This window comes from Hemicordylus capensis, chromosome 1 (genome assembly GCF_027244095.1).
Source record: "Hemicordylus capensis ecotype Gifberg chromosome 1, rHemCap1.1.pri, whole genome shotgun sequence".
Classification (NCBI taxonomy): Eukaryota; Metazoa; Chordata; class Lepidosauria; order Squamata; family Cordylidae; genus Hemicordylus; species Hemicordylus capensis.
In genome coordinates, this window is record NC_069657.1 from 130,471,404 (window position 1) to 130,486,152 (window position 14,749).

At 43.5% G+C, this 14,749-nt stretch overlaps 1 protein-coding gene across 18 annotated transcripts in view; it reads right to left on the bottom strand.

Moving 5' to 3' along the window:
- The window catches only part of BRSK2 (BR serine/threonine kinase 2), a 731,324-nt gene that overhangs the window by 101,798 nt on the left and 614,777 nt on the right, over positions 1-14,749 (bottom strand). For all 18 annotated transcript variants that reach the window (XM_053285865.1, XM_053285871.1, XM_053285864.1 and 15 more), the window contains one exon: positions 700-733. In XM_053285865.1, the coding sequence (XP_053141840.1) occupies positions 700-733 (34 nt within the window). The remainder of the gene's footprint in view (positions 1-699; positions 734-14,749) is intronic.

Genomic DNA, 14,749 nt, shown 5'->3' on the forward strand with positions numbered 1-14,749 from the left:
AACGACTGGAGAACTCATTAAAATTTGCTGTGTGTCCTTGTCTATGATCTGAAAGATGAGAAGGAGAATGTACTGGAATGGCATGAAGGAGAAAAAGACTGAAGCATCAGCACAAAAGCTGAAATGTCAGAGATGCCTTGAGGATATCAAGAAGCTGTTTCTCTCCCAGTTGGTTCTTTATGGAGCTTGGAATTAGTCATATTTGCCAGATCATAGCATCAGCTGTCAATTCTCTGCTACTGATTTTATGAAGCTTAGATACACAATTACTCCCCTCTGCAGGTGGAAAATAACACTTTGTGTGTCCAGGGCCACCAGGGGCTGCAAGCACATAGCCCTGAGGGAAGAAGGACACTATCTCTTTCATCAGTGGCACGCCAAGAGCAGTACAGAAAATCCTATTCCATCCCATTCCATCTTCCTTAGGTGAAGGGTATGAGTATGAAAGGGGATTCAAAGAGACATGGATGAGCTCAAGTGGGGAAATTATTCAAGTAAAAGCAGAGGGCTGGCTATTAACGAGCTGAGGGTGAAGTTATTCTTAGGAGAGCTTTTGCATTATTGAGGTAACCAGGAAATGTGAGGAAATGGAAGTCTTTTGCAATGTTTGCAGAAGGTTATCCAAACTCATCTGATAATAAATGGAGGGGGTTTGGTGCCTCCCCCTTGCCACAAGGTTGGAATTTCAAGATAACTTACCCGGATTACTTCTGGGCAGGCGTAATGCGGTGATCTGAAAAACAAAGTCTGATTAATTGACTGCAGAATCTCTAATTATTTTTGATTTATTTGACCTTTCAGTGTCTCTTTCTGTATTTGCCTACCTACCTATGTGTGTACATCTTGCTCTCTCTTTCTATAGCTCTATATTTGTATATATGTATGTATTTATCAAGAAATTCCCCAGAGTCCACTCAGCCACCTTAAGATCCCAAATATAGCTGAGTGGACAGTAACGTTTCCACAAACCATCTAAAACTCACACAATATAACACTTGATATCTCGTCACTCAAATGCATTATCACTTGATAACATGTGAACTGTCTTCATGAATGAGAATATATCAAAGCTAATTACTGAAGCCACTCGCCATAACAATATAATACAACAACAACAAGAAGAAGAAGCAAAATATAATCAATTGACAAAGCAGTGGAGAGAGGGGGGAGGGAGGAAGTTAAAATATAGGTTAATATTCAGTTAAATGCCATTATATTTCAACATTCTGACAACAAACTTCATTGCTAATAGAAACAGCTCCAATTTTAATAGCTGCTTAAGCCGCTAAGACCACACTTACATTGAGATCTCTAAAACTGAAGTCACCAAGTCCCTTAGCTGCATACCACTTGAGGCAACATTGTCAGGCACTGTTGAGCTAGAATCAGGAGTACTGCAGAGGAAGTTCCAGCTTCCTACTCCACCATGGCTGTTGGTTGCGGGATGAAACAGCAGGCACTTCCAGCTAGGGTACTGTGGCACAACTATTCTGGCCCAGGGAGTCAGATCACACCAGGGGGCCCAGACAGTGCCACTGTCTGATGGCTGCCTTCTAGCAGCGGTCCAGGCAACTTGTCAATAAGAAAAGCCCTAAGATTTTACATCAGCACCACCACACTAGAGTTAGTGTGGATGGTATTGTCCACCTTTTCATAAATGCATGGAAATTGTCATGAATGTTGCATACATCACAAACATTAATTAAAAGCATGCTGAAATTAAAAAAAAGGTGCCTATAAAACTGCATTTGCAAAACTGTGTTACACAACAGTAAGCCAATTATTTCCAATAGGCTTACTCTAATGTACCACAATTTGTGAAAAACCCAAGGCTACAGCACAACTTTACTTTATCGCATTTTTTGCATTGACAAATATGGAAATTGGCATGAATGTTGAATAAGTCACAAATATTAATAGAACAAGTTTTACATGTAGAACTCCAATATGGTGTGTCCTATATATTATAAATAATATATATTATATACTATATGATTTATAATAAAATAAGGCTATTGACACAAGCAGCCCTACCCTGAGCCTGCACGGCCCTACCAGGGTTGGGCTGCTCTTATGAAGCGCTGGGATCAAGGCTGATCCCTGTGCTGCCCTACCAGGAACCCAATAATTTCCTCTGGGCTATTTCCCAGGTAGAAGGGTGTGAGTGCACCCCTCTACCCAGGTACTTGGTTGTGTGTGCGTGCAGGCTGCAAGCAGCCCACACACACATAGAGCTGGGCAGCAAGAACACCCGGCTGAGGAAGAATCCCTCAAGACACCGCGCTCCCGGCACAATGCTTTGAAGGATGCTGTAATACTCTCTCTTCTGGCTCCCTACTCTGCTCCTTGATGCAGCATAGCTTGCATACCATGCAAGTGGCCGAGCATTGGTACTGAATTTGATCATGTGCAGGGAGGCAGCATGCCACCAGCCCTCCCCCCTGTGCCATCTTTACTGGTTGTGTGAATGACCTTTATTTGTCAGGAAACATAGATAGATAGATAGATAGATAGATAGATAGATAGATAGATAGATAGATAGATAGACAGATAGATAGATAGACAGATAGATAGATAGATTTAGGTGGCTACCTATATAAAACTGCATTATAGTTCTGATATTCATCACAGGCTTGAATTGAGAAAGTAGCATTCAAATGACTTGTAATATATTTTATTTGATGGAATTACACAACATAACACATATCTTATGAAACGGAACTAGTGTATCTGAATCATAAACAACAATGTTTACATTACTATAAGTTCAACTCAGCCTGTTCTTATGAGCAAAGCTATATATAATATATTATGCCATAATGAAGCAGTGAAGAAAAAATTATGCATTGTTGAAATAAAAGACATTTCTTATGAAAGTGAAGTACTATATCTGTATCGTAAGTAGCAATATTTTTACATTACTATACATTCAACTTAACTGTAATATATAACACAGTGGTTAATGAAATAAAATTTCATTGAAATAATATTGAATAGCATTCTGTTCCAAGCAAATACAGCTACACAGTCCAATGCTGCTGAGATCACTTTTGAAACATTTACACCTTCCTTTGCAGTTAGCTTTGCAGGTACATTTTGTATGCTCCTTGCGGCATTCCATGACAGGTGGGAGTGTTGTCCAAAGGGTTTTCAAGTACCTTACCCTTTTGTCCATCCCCATTCAGCAGGACTTGCTATGTTTGATTTGCAAGCTATAGCCTGGCCCCATACTATTCCTTCTTGGTACCCAGCCTGCTTGCGTGCAGCAAGAGGGCATCCTGTGTTGGTGGAATACCAAGATTGGGTTTTTCTTTCCTTGCAAACAGTTCCAGTCTTGCATCATTCACATGCACATCTGTACTTCCTCTTTTGTATATGAATCCACAAACCTCTTCAAAATGTGCAGATCTTGTTCTTCAACCAATGCTGGGCATTGACTCAGTTTGGTATACACACTTGACACATCATCAAAGACATTCCATGCATGCCACACAAACGTCTTTCCTTTGCCACGGAATGGTGATATTGTATCACATTCAATGAATACATGGAATAAGGGTAGTCCAGTAATTTTTTCAGGCCCTATTGAGTCCATGATTTTGTGGACAGGAATCCATCTGTGCTTTCCGCCTCTTCCAAAAGAAACCTACTGTATATGGTCTGAAAGCTAAGCTCTTTAAGTAATGGAAGAACTGACATGGCAGTGACAACAATGTCTGTGTCACTGGCTTTGATAAACACGTCCTTGCAAGTTGCAACCCAGTCTTACTGCACTGGCATGGACAAATATGTGTGTCAGTCTCTTCAAGTGAGCAAGGAGCCAAATTATCTTTGCAGATATTTTGGTTGATTAAGATGTATTATCTTTTGTTAAAATTATTATATCCTCTGTGCTGAGTCCTGCCACCTTGTCTGCTAAAAGGTAGAAAAGATCACTTTTGTTGCTCAAATGACTCTTCCAGTCAATTGGTGCGGTGTTCTCTCTGCTACCCTTCTCCTGGGACATTTGCCCCAGTCAAACCTGGTCTCTGCTTTCAGGTTGTCCTGAAAGTAAACATCAAAAACTATATCACATCTCTCATACTTTCGGCAGTATGCCTCCACTGCAGGAGGAAGCACATTCTTTGCATAGCAATCACAGGCAATTCCTGTTTTATGTGGTTTTAGGATATTGACCATTACTGTTGCATTTATTATTATCCCTCTTTTACCAAGCTGGCGGCTCAGCAAAAGAGTTGTGTGTGTGAGTGGGCTGCTTGGGGCCATCAGGAGGGTGAGTGGTGGTGAGCGGTGGCAGCTGCACAAGCCAGGTAAGCAGCTTACTTATGCGCCCACCACCCCTGCCCGGAAACCCCTTACCCTTGAAAGGGTCCCCTACTTCCTGAACTCCTACCCCCTGAACTCATGAAGGAGAACCCTCACCGGATTCCCCTTTACAAGTATATCCCCCAAACTGGTTGAACCAGACCAGACCTGGTTTGGGTGGACATGGAACTGGACTGGGCTGGGTCGGTTTGAATCTGATTCGGATTTTAAGCAAATTAGCCAAACCAGTTCCGGCACACCCCTAGCTTGTGGAACAGCAACCTGCTGTTTGAAGAAGCACAACTTGTGGTTCTTAATAAGTTGATAGAAGTTTTCAGCTTCATTGTCTAGTCCCACTATGAATGAATTGAACTGTTCTCTACCTCTGTCGTAGTGTGTAAAAATAATGTCAGCACAACATCAATATATCTGGTGTAGAGAACAAGTAGGTCTTGTGAAGATTTTGTAAAAGGCTGCCTCATGTCCAGTATCACAGTGGTGAGCTTGCACACTCCATCAAAGTATACTTGTTGAGCTCATCCACACTGTATGTGGCGAGTGCTGCTTTTCCTTAAATCTAGTCTCATATTCATTCACTAGATGGCTCAACTCTACAGCAATTATCAAGCACCTCTATGCTGATGGGTCCTCAGTTATTCCAATTGCTCCTCCATCACCCTTAATGTCTTTATTTGCCTGCTCATGTTGATCAAGCAGCAGAGCTAAGTATTCTTTCTCCAATTTGTGAACCACAAAGTTGCCTTTGTGAAGTTGCTCAGCTACCCATGGGTGTAGGTTTTCCAATGACATCACATCTCTTAAGTGGATGGGGACCCAACAGGAATAGTGGGAATTGTTAGCAAAAAAAGAAAAAGAAAAAGGGTATCAATTAAGATAAAGCTTCTCTAGATGACTGAATAAAGTTGAGGATGGTCAGTTCCAACAAAAGTATCAGGTACCAGAAGTGAAATTCTGGACTTTCTCATTTTCACTTCTCATACCATGTTGCAAAGTCCATGATATAAGGTCACTTACCTGAATTAAATCTGAGCCATCTAATTCTGAATGTAATGTCCAGTGTTGCGGGAAACTAGCTTCAGAGCATAGACAGAGTATAAGACTTAAAGTTACAAAGCAAGAAGAAGGGCCAATTACACGAAGGCTGATTGAAATATATTTTACTACAGACATAGCCCTCTTGTGCAATATAAGTATTGACTGGCATGTCAAGGCAGACTCAAGGAGAATGCTTACTTTCTGAAAATGAAACTTTCCAGCCACATTTCTGCCAAATCTTAGGTGTGATGGTGAATGACTCAGATGGCGATTGTTGCTTTTTAAACATTACATTTTTCCATTGTCTATCACAACACCATATTCATTTTGAGTCACCATATTAGGCTTTTAGCCACTAAACTGGGTTTGGGGGATGGCTCACATTATTTTCTAAAACCATCTGACAACATTTCTGCCAAATCTGAGGTCTACAAAGGTATGAATATTAAAAGTTAACACCGTGTCACAATACTTATTTTTAGCTGCCACGCAGGATTTTTGGGATGGGTCTAATACCATATGCATCTAACAACATTTTGGCCAAATCTCAGGTCTGTAACACTTTGAATCTGATTAATAATAACAGTTAATATCACAATGCCATATTTATGTTTAGCTACCATGTTAGATTTTTAGCTGCCATATTGAGTTTTTGGGGTGCCCACCATTACTTTCTAAAACAATGCTTATCTGACAACATTTCTGCCAAATCTCATGCTTTTAAGCCAAGGTGAATTTTGGCCATTTAGCTGCTCTACTATAACCTCTATCTACCTGCTGCCTGCCTGCCTAAGGTACTTACCTCCCCTTGGGCTGAGTGCTGAAAAGCTATGGTAACTACCATGCCACAATTGTATGCATTAATCAGGATAATTTGTCTTTTTCTCAGAGAAGCTTGAACAGGCTTTTTCTTAATCAAGGAGGAAACTAAAAATGTTTGCTGTAAATAAACCATTTTTTCCTTTCTGAATTTTATTGTATAGTCATCATTAAGCATATCATTTTCTTCTCTTTCTGTTTTTATTGGACATAATTACTTGCTGATCCATGATTTCTACATATGGCCCATTAAAGCACTGATGAAAAAATTGGACAACAGGAGTAACCCCCACCAATGTAACATGTGCTCAGACCACTGTCTGCTGCTGTGCTCCCTGCTTGGCAACTAATTGAGAAACAGTTCCCTGAAATCAATTATTCGTTCCAACCTGCCATGTAATAATTTCACATCCTAGAAATTATATAGCCACAGCCATTTGCTTTATAGCCTTCATTAGAAGCCACCTGACAAAGCAAGAGGGACCCAAATGGTTCTAATAATCTATGCAGACCTAAGCACACACACTCCTTTCGAACATCACATGGCAGATCACCAGAAACTGCTTATTGGGCATATATTCTCATGGGACAAAATAATCACACAACTGGTGATGCCAGCTTCATCTGTGTTTATTTCCTTGTCCTTGTTCCTTAGTTTTTATTAGGATATTACTGATGTACATTGTACATGATTCTTAACACTATTATGGATGAAAGATCCTAAAAGAACAGCGTTCTGTCATAGTAATGGCACAAGCATACAAAAATTATTTGTATCTTCATATTTCCTGTAGGCTAAATTAACAATGCAGACACAAATGAGTATGAAATAGAATCCTAGTTCAGCGGGCACAAATGCTGGAATCCACGAAAGAATCAAGTATTAGTATGTAGTTGGCCAAATACAGAATTAAGAAATGTTGACCATAGTTATGCTGGCTATTACAATTACTAGTTTGTATCAATACGGATCTACCCAACTGTCAGAGTTTGCACCAGAACTAGCTCTGAACCCAAGGAAGGACAATCTGGTGACACCAATCTATCCTCAGATGAAGAGTCACCGTACGAGGAACCAGTACTGAATCAATTCCAGGACCCCTGTGACCAAGACCCCTGAAGGTCCCTCAGAGGAAATGGAGGATGCCCCATCAACTCAGCCACCATAACCCTTGGAGCCAGCAGAATTTGTCCCCACATAAACCCTAAAGAAAAATCCTGAAGACGAGGCCTTCTGCATGCCACGACAAAAAGTGACCAGGCCTGGGACATCCTGGACCTGGACCCAAGACTCTTGGGGCCCCAGCAGATCCCCCCAAGACCCCAGTCAGGGAGGCTTGGTAAACTCAGGGAGGCCCTCCAAGCCAAATGAAAAAGCATATGTCTCACAGCCATACGCCTGCCAGACAATGGAGCTACACAAAAGGAGAAGTAAGCAGCCAACCTTATACTACTCAGGAGTAAGGCTTGGCTTGCTGCTGGCAAGGACGTGGCTCTCCAGTTCTGTATAAGCAGCTTTCTGGGCTAAAATCAGTGCTGGAGCTAACAGCTTACTGAGCACCATCCTCAGACCAGCCCCACCTCAGTACTGTGCATCACGTGTGTCTTTATCTTCCTTGAAGGCCTCTAGAGCCCTTCTCCCTGGTTAGAAACTGGCCCCACCTGGGCTTCTTGAACCCACCTGTTTGACCTGCTGCACTCTTCTGCTCATGCTAACTTAGCCTACATTCCAAGATGTGCTGGTGAGTCTCTGTTTGGACCTAGCCCAATGAAAGGGTGGGTTCACATGAGCCATGGCAAGTCTGGCTGGTGGGAACCTCCAGATCCTGTGAGCATGTGCTCCCGACACAAGCCAGTACCTCCGTCCATTTCTGTGTTGTGAGAACCCACCAATGATGGGCTGCTGAACTGCACTTCCCCCTGGGAACATAATGTTTCTAACCACTTTCACATCATGATTACAAATGATGGGTTCCCAGAGGAATGTGCTGCTTGGGAACCCGACATTGGATGGGGTTACACTTCTCCAGAAGGAACCGGTATGCAGCTTGGAAGTGCTCTTGGAACCAGGCCTCATCCTGGTATCTCAGGCTATTGCCAGGAGCACTTTCCACCAGCTTTGGCTGATTTGACAGCTGTGTCCATTCCTTGAAGAGCACACTCTCAAAACAGTGGTGCATCAGCTGGCAACCTCCAGGCTTGACTATTGCAGTGAACTCTACGTGGGGCTGCCTTTGTATGTAGTTCAGAAACTTCCGTTAGTCAAAAATGCGGCAGCCAGACTGGCCTCTGGGGTAAACTGGAGAGAGCATATTATGTCTGTTCTTAAATACTGTAGTTGCACTGGCTGCTATGTTTCTGGGCAAAATATAAAGTGCTGGTTATTAGCATTAAAGCCCTGAATGGCTTAGGTTCGGGTTACCTTAGAGAGTGCCTTCTTTTATATGATCCATACTGCACATTGAAGTCATCTGGAGAGGTCCGTCTCCGGTTACCACCAGTATATGTGTTGGCGACTTGGAGCTGGACCTTCTCTGTAGCTGTTCTTGTGCTGTGGAATGCACTCCCAGCAGAAATTCATCATTTGAGCCAGTGTTCCCTCTAACAGGGATTCCCAGATGTTGTTAACTATAACTACCAGGATCCCAGCTGCAATGGCTTTTGCTTAGGTATTATGGGAGTTGTAGAAAACAACATCTGGGAATCCCTGTTAGAGGGAACACTGTTTTTGGCTCATTGTTGGCCTTCAAGAAAGCCCTAAATGCTTATTAGTTTGGTCTGGCCTTCCAAGGTTTTTAAATTGTTCTTAAACGTTTTTAACTGGTCTTGAATGGTTTAAAATGGTTTTTAATTTATTTTGTATTATTTTGAGTCAATTGTTTTAAATGGTTGTTTGTTTTTGTTTGTGTTGTAAACCTCCCAGAGCCTTTGGATAGGGTCATACAGAAATGTAATAAATAAATAGATAGATAAATAATAAACATTTGTGGGTTCACTCAATACAGAAATGGGGCAGAAGTACTGTGTAATGACTGTACTGTATAATAGGCTGGCTGCCCAGCAGCTGGGAACCACTCTCTTCAATGGGGACAAGGGAGCCGCCAGATGCAGTCCGACAGGAACAAAGACAGAGAGTAGTCCTAAAATGTTGCTAAAAGTCAGCACCGGGAATTCCACAGACACCAAGATGAGGGGTGAACACAACTGTAGTCAGTCCAAACAAACAAGCTTGGTTCCAAGGTCACGGTTGCTCACGGTCAGGGCTGGTCACCATGGATGTTGTTTCCAGCACAGATCCAGCTTTCAGGCTGCTCTAAATAGGCTGTGTGCTGAGAGTCCTGCCCATCACTGCAGCTGAGCCTTGTCAGGGAGATGCAGCTGGGTCGGAGCTGGAACACCTGTTCCTTTTGGCCAGCCTTTCCAACCTGCGGCATTCCTCCCCTTGGGCCTGTAGTCTGGCCAGACGTCACTGCCCAGGATCTGGTACAGGTACCTCTACTTCGGGTGCCTCAGAGGCTTTATCAGGAGGAGGAAGGGAAGGTGGTAGAGGGGCCTGCAAGCCTGTCAGCTCTGGTTCTGCTAAGTCAACCAGAGTCTCAACCTGCACCACCTGCTCTGAGTCTTCATCTGAGGAATCCTCCTCCACAACCCCCATGGGGGTCATAACATACTGGCTCTTGCTGGGAGCACATGCTCGTGGGAACCAGAGGCTCTCACCAGCTGGACTTGCTGTGGGTCATGTGAGTGAAACTCAGGACCACAACTAGGTGTGATGTGGGACATTCATGAACAAGATTTTCCACTGGAGTGCAATTTGGAGCTGAGTAGTGGCACTGGGAGAGGGTGGTAATGGTACTCATATAAGAGTTAACAACTTCTCCCCACTGCCACAGCTCCAAATGCTCTCCTACGGCTGCTTTAAACATGTGGGAGATGTTGTTCACAGATTTCCCATGCTATATCTGCTATGGCCCCAGGCAAGCACATATTATTGTATCCGTATGTTCTCCTCTATGTTTCTTGCTCAGCCTGAGCTCCACTGAACACGAATGTTATTGTGCGGGGATCCCCCACCCCCCGTTTAATGACTGTTCCTTTTGGGCCATAGGTAAAAGGAGGCACTTTACCCTCATAATCAATACACTTCAGCCAAGGGTGTAAAGTCAGCCATCAGAACTTCTAGGTAGTGTTTATAAAGCAATTTAAACCATGCAAAATGAAGTAAGGATTTTATGTTGTCACATACTAGCGCAAGATCCTCCCCCCCCCACACACACCCCCCGCTCCAAGTATGGTTAATAATTTTTATGGATGAAACTGGAGGTCAGGGAGCAATAGGAAGAGAATGCAGGTTAACTGGACCACTCAGCAGTTGCACCTGAACTGCTGTGACAGCAGCATGAGCTCTTGGCATATCTACTCTAAATTTCTTGCCAATTCACAGCAACTGTATATCTGAAGCTTTATCTTGGCTAACAGTTCTAAATGCGATCCTCAGGCCAGCTTGGATGCACAGAAAACTCATTTCCATGCTGCCAATCACCAAACAACTTTGACTGCTTTAGAAAAGAAAATCCAAATTTAATCAAAAATCTATTTATCTTTCCACCAAGTCATGAATATTTCTTTGGCTCTTATCGCTAATTATTCAATCCATGTGCATCTAAGCAACTTCCTCCCTGCCTCTTCCCCCTAGGCCATCTCATCATCTTTTCTGCTACATCTCCAGGCAGCAAAGCCACAATCTGCACAGTGTCTTCAATAACAATATCACTCAGCAAGATCAAGAAGCAGTTTTTGCCAGCAGCCTTTGCTTAGTACATTGGAGGAGGCATGAGGATTAGGAACCCTTCTTTGAGGGGGAAGGCTGCCTTCTTTGAGTAACAAACTCTGTAGACAGCAATGGGACTCTGAAATGCCATTCTGTGGGCCTTGACTAGAACATAAAGCATAATGATCTGGCAACACAGCCTCATTCTGTCACTCTCAGGGCCGAACTATACACAACATACGGGTCTGGAAAGCAGCTGGCATGAGGGTACTAAAGAGGAAAACCAACAGACAGGGGTTTTCGGCATTAAGTGCTCCCCTCCTGCTCAAAGCTTCTCTGCAGCTAATCACAAGCTTCAAACACAGATTTCCTGGCTGAATTAGGAGAAGCCAGGCTTTAAAGATGTGGTGTGTGAATGTGGTTTGGCTATCAGGGATGGATCATATATTATGTGCCCTCCATGTGATCACATCAGGAGTGCAGGTGGCCAACAAATTTGTATGTGGCTTATATGTGGCTGTCCTGATGATCATGACAACAGTGGCTTGTGAAAAACGATGCCGTATAGACCAAACAAGTGGAAGTGACAGTTCATACATACTACACTCCCATGAGATTCCTGACTGACTGCAAGACTGTTAGAAAGCCCAATATGCTTCCTGGTTCTCTGGGGAGCTGCAGGTAGGGATAACAACGGTGAAAGACTCATGATGAATCTGATTGAACATAGGCTTAGAGACGACTCTGTTAGAGTATTATTCTGGGTCAGTGATGTTGGCAAAGAACATATCCACCACCATTGCATCTTCTCAGAGTTGTCTAACAAAGCGTTTCTGAGTGGTCAGAGGAGTTCCACATTTTGGCGCAAAGATTGGTGAGGATGATCACTTGATGGTCCACTATGATCAGTTTACAAGACACTTTGTGGGTAGTCAATTATATTGATTCCAGCTGGGATGTCAGGTTAGTGCAGAAACAGTGGATGTTCCTTCAGCACTTTCTTGTTCTGCTTTTATTTGTGCAGCCCAGGAATGTGAACAGGATTCTTGGAGAAAATCTTGGAGAGAATTCTTGCCCTTTATGACTGATAGAACTAGATAGTATGGGACTGGCCAAGTTAGTAATGGTCAATGTCTTCTGTCAGGAAGAGGTTGTGCTAGCAAGTTTTAAGGAGATGGTTTTGATCAATAAATAAAAATGTGTGTTTCATGTATGTATTTATTATTGTAAATAAGTAATAAAGTAAAACTTTTATTAAATCAAATTTCTTTGAATGGAGTGGTGCTGGATAACTTTTGGCCAGTCTCTGACATTCCATTCTTGGGCAAAATGATTATGAAAGCAGTAGGGATGTGCTCGGAACCAGCAGGGGTTAAAAAAAAATTAAGGGCAGGGGAGGGTGCACTCCCCACCACCACTGCGTTTCCCCCGCCTGTGCTCACTGGAAAACCGGTCCAGCAAGGTGGCAGCTTACCTCCCTGCTGCCCTGTCCGCTCCCCGGAATGGAAGTGACAGGGCGTAGCGCATGTGCACATTGGCATGTACGCACATATGGCATGCGTGCCCAACATGCACGTGAGCGATTGTGACAAAGAGCTTCGGTTGTTCCCTGAAGCAGAATCATGGAAATGAATCAATGGTGATCTTTGCCTATTTTATAAAGGTTGCACAATTCAGCTCTGCTTGGTGGAAAATCCAGATTTAAAGCACAGAATAAAAAGGGCCCTACCTTGAGGTCCGCTTCGTATTTCTGGCAGCAAGTTAGACATTGAGCCTGGACGCCCTCTCTGCACATAAGGAGCAGATGGGGTGGCAGGGAGGTACCTCCCCCTTAAAGTTATTCCCCTGCCTTCGAACTCCCCGAAATGCCCGGTGTTTGAACCTGTTTGGAAGCCTGTAAAAGAGCCTTTGAACAGGTTCATGCACATCCCTAGAAAAAAGTTATGACACAATTCCATGTGATATGTAATGATATGGATAAACTGTGTGATATGGGTTAAGCAGGCTGATTTCAAACTGGCTTCAGGCCTGGTTCTGGGACAGACACAGCTGTTCTGGCTGACAACCTATGGTGAGAACTAGACAGGGGGAGAGTATTGTCATTGGTTCTGCTGGATCTCTTTCTGCTGAAAAGTGACTTTTGGTATCATCAACAACCCTTCCAGACTATCTATTTGGGATAGAGTTTGGAGTAACAGTTTTGTGGTGATTTCAGTCCTTCTTGGAAGAGCAATTCCAGAAGGTGGTGCTGTGGGGACTCTTGTTTGACACCTTGGCTTTTGGCCTCCCACAGGGTTCCATTCTTCTAGCAGTTTCAGGTTGATGTTACATCATAGGGAACTATGATGTAACATCTACATGAAGCTGCTGGGAGAGGCTGACCAGAGTATGGTGTCAGCAATATGGTGATGACACATACCTCTATCTCTCTCTTCTATCAGGATCCAGTGAGGCTGCAGAGGTCTTGAGCTGGTGTCTAATGTGCTGGATGAGGACAAACAAACTGAAGATTAATCCAGTCAAGCTGCTCCTGAGCAGGACAGCTGATCTGGAAACAGGAATTTAACATTACTTAGATTGGGTAGCATCCCCTTGAAAATCCAGATTTAGAGTCTGGGGGTGCTGCTGGATCCAGCTCTGAACCTAAATGCTCAGGTGACACTTGTGGTAGGTGCACTTTTGCCCTACTTAGGTTGGTGCACCAGCTCTGTCCATTTCTGGGGAAAGAATATTTGGCCATGGTGACAGACATCTTAATTACATCATGTTTGGATTGTTATAATGTGGTCTATGTGGAAATGTCTTCTAAAAGTGTCCAGAAACATCAAACTGGTCCAGAATGCTGTAGTCAGATTATCAAAAGAAAAGTGCAATTTGCCTCTTGAAACAACATTACTTGTTAGCCGTTCATTTCTGGGCCTGATTCTAAATGTTTGTATTGATGTTTAAAGCCCCTTTACATCTTAGAACAGCTGTACCTAAAGTTCCTCAATCTCCCATATGAGCCTGCCCACCTATCAAGATCTTCTATGGAGTCCTTTCTCCAATCCAACATTTCATTGAGACATCAGAGAGGGTTTTTTTGGTGGACATGTCTTAGTTGTGGAACTTCCTGCCAAGGGAGTGTTGTGTTTGGGTGGGTCTCTGTGTCTGAAACATGATCTGTAAGGATGAAGCAAGGTCAGTGTCAGGAAGCAGCAGGTCAGGAGTCAGAAAGCAGTCCACAGAAGCAGACTAGGCCAGAAGTGCAACAGGCAAGAAGCCAGGAACCAGGGAATCCATTTCTCAGGAGTAAGCAAGGCCAAAGTCACTATAGCAAGATTCAAGTACTGGAAAATAAGTTTGTCAGGCACAAGCTAAGCTGTTCAAGCAAGCAAGAGATCAGCAGCCAGGGAACAAAAAACCAAACCAGCCTGGGTGCACTCACAAGCAAAGACAAACTGAAGCCTTTAATCAGGCCTGCTCAACTTCGGCCCTCATAAGAACATAAGAACAGCTCTGCTGGATCAGGACCAAGGCATCATGTTTCAGTCCAGCATCATGTTTCACACAGTGGCCCACCAGATGCCACTGGAAGCTTACAGGCAGGAGTTGAGGGCATGCCCTCTCTCCTGCTGTTACTCCCCTGCAACTACTACTCAGAGGCATCCCTGCCTTTGAGGCTGGAGGTGGCCTATAGCCCTCCGACTAGTAGCCACTGATAGACCTCTCCTCCATGAAGTAACCCAAACCCCTCTTAAAGCCATCCAGGTTGTTGGCTGTCACCACATCTTGTGGCAGAGAATTCCACAAGGATTA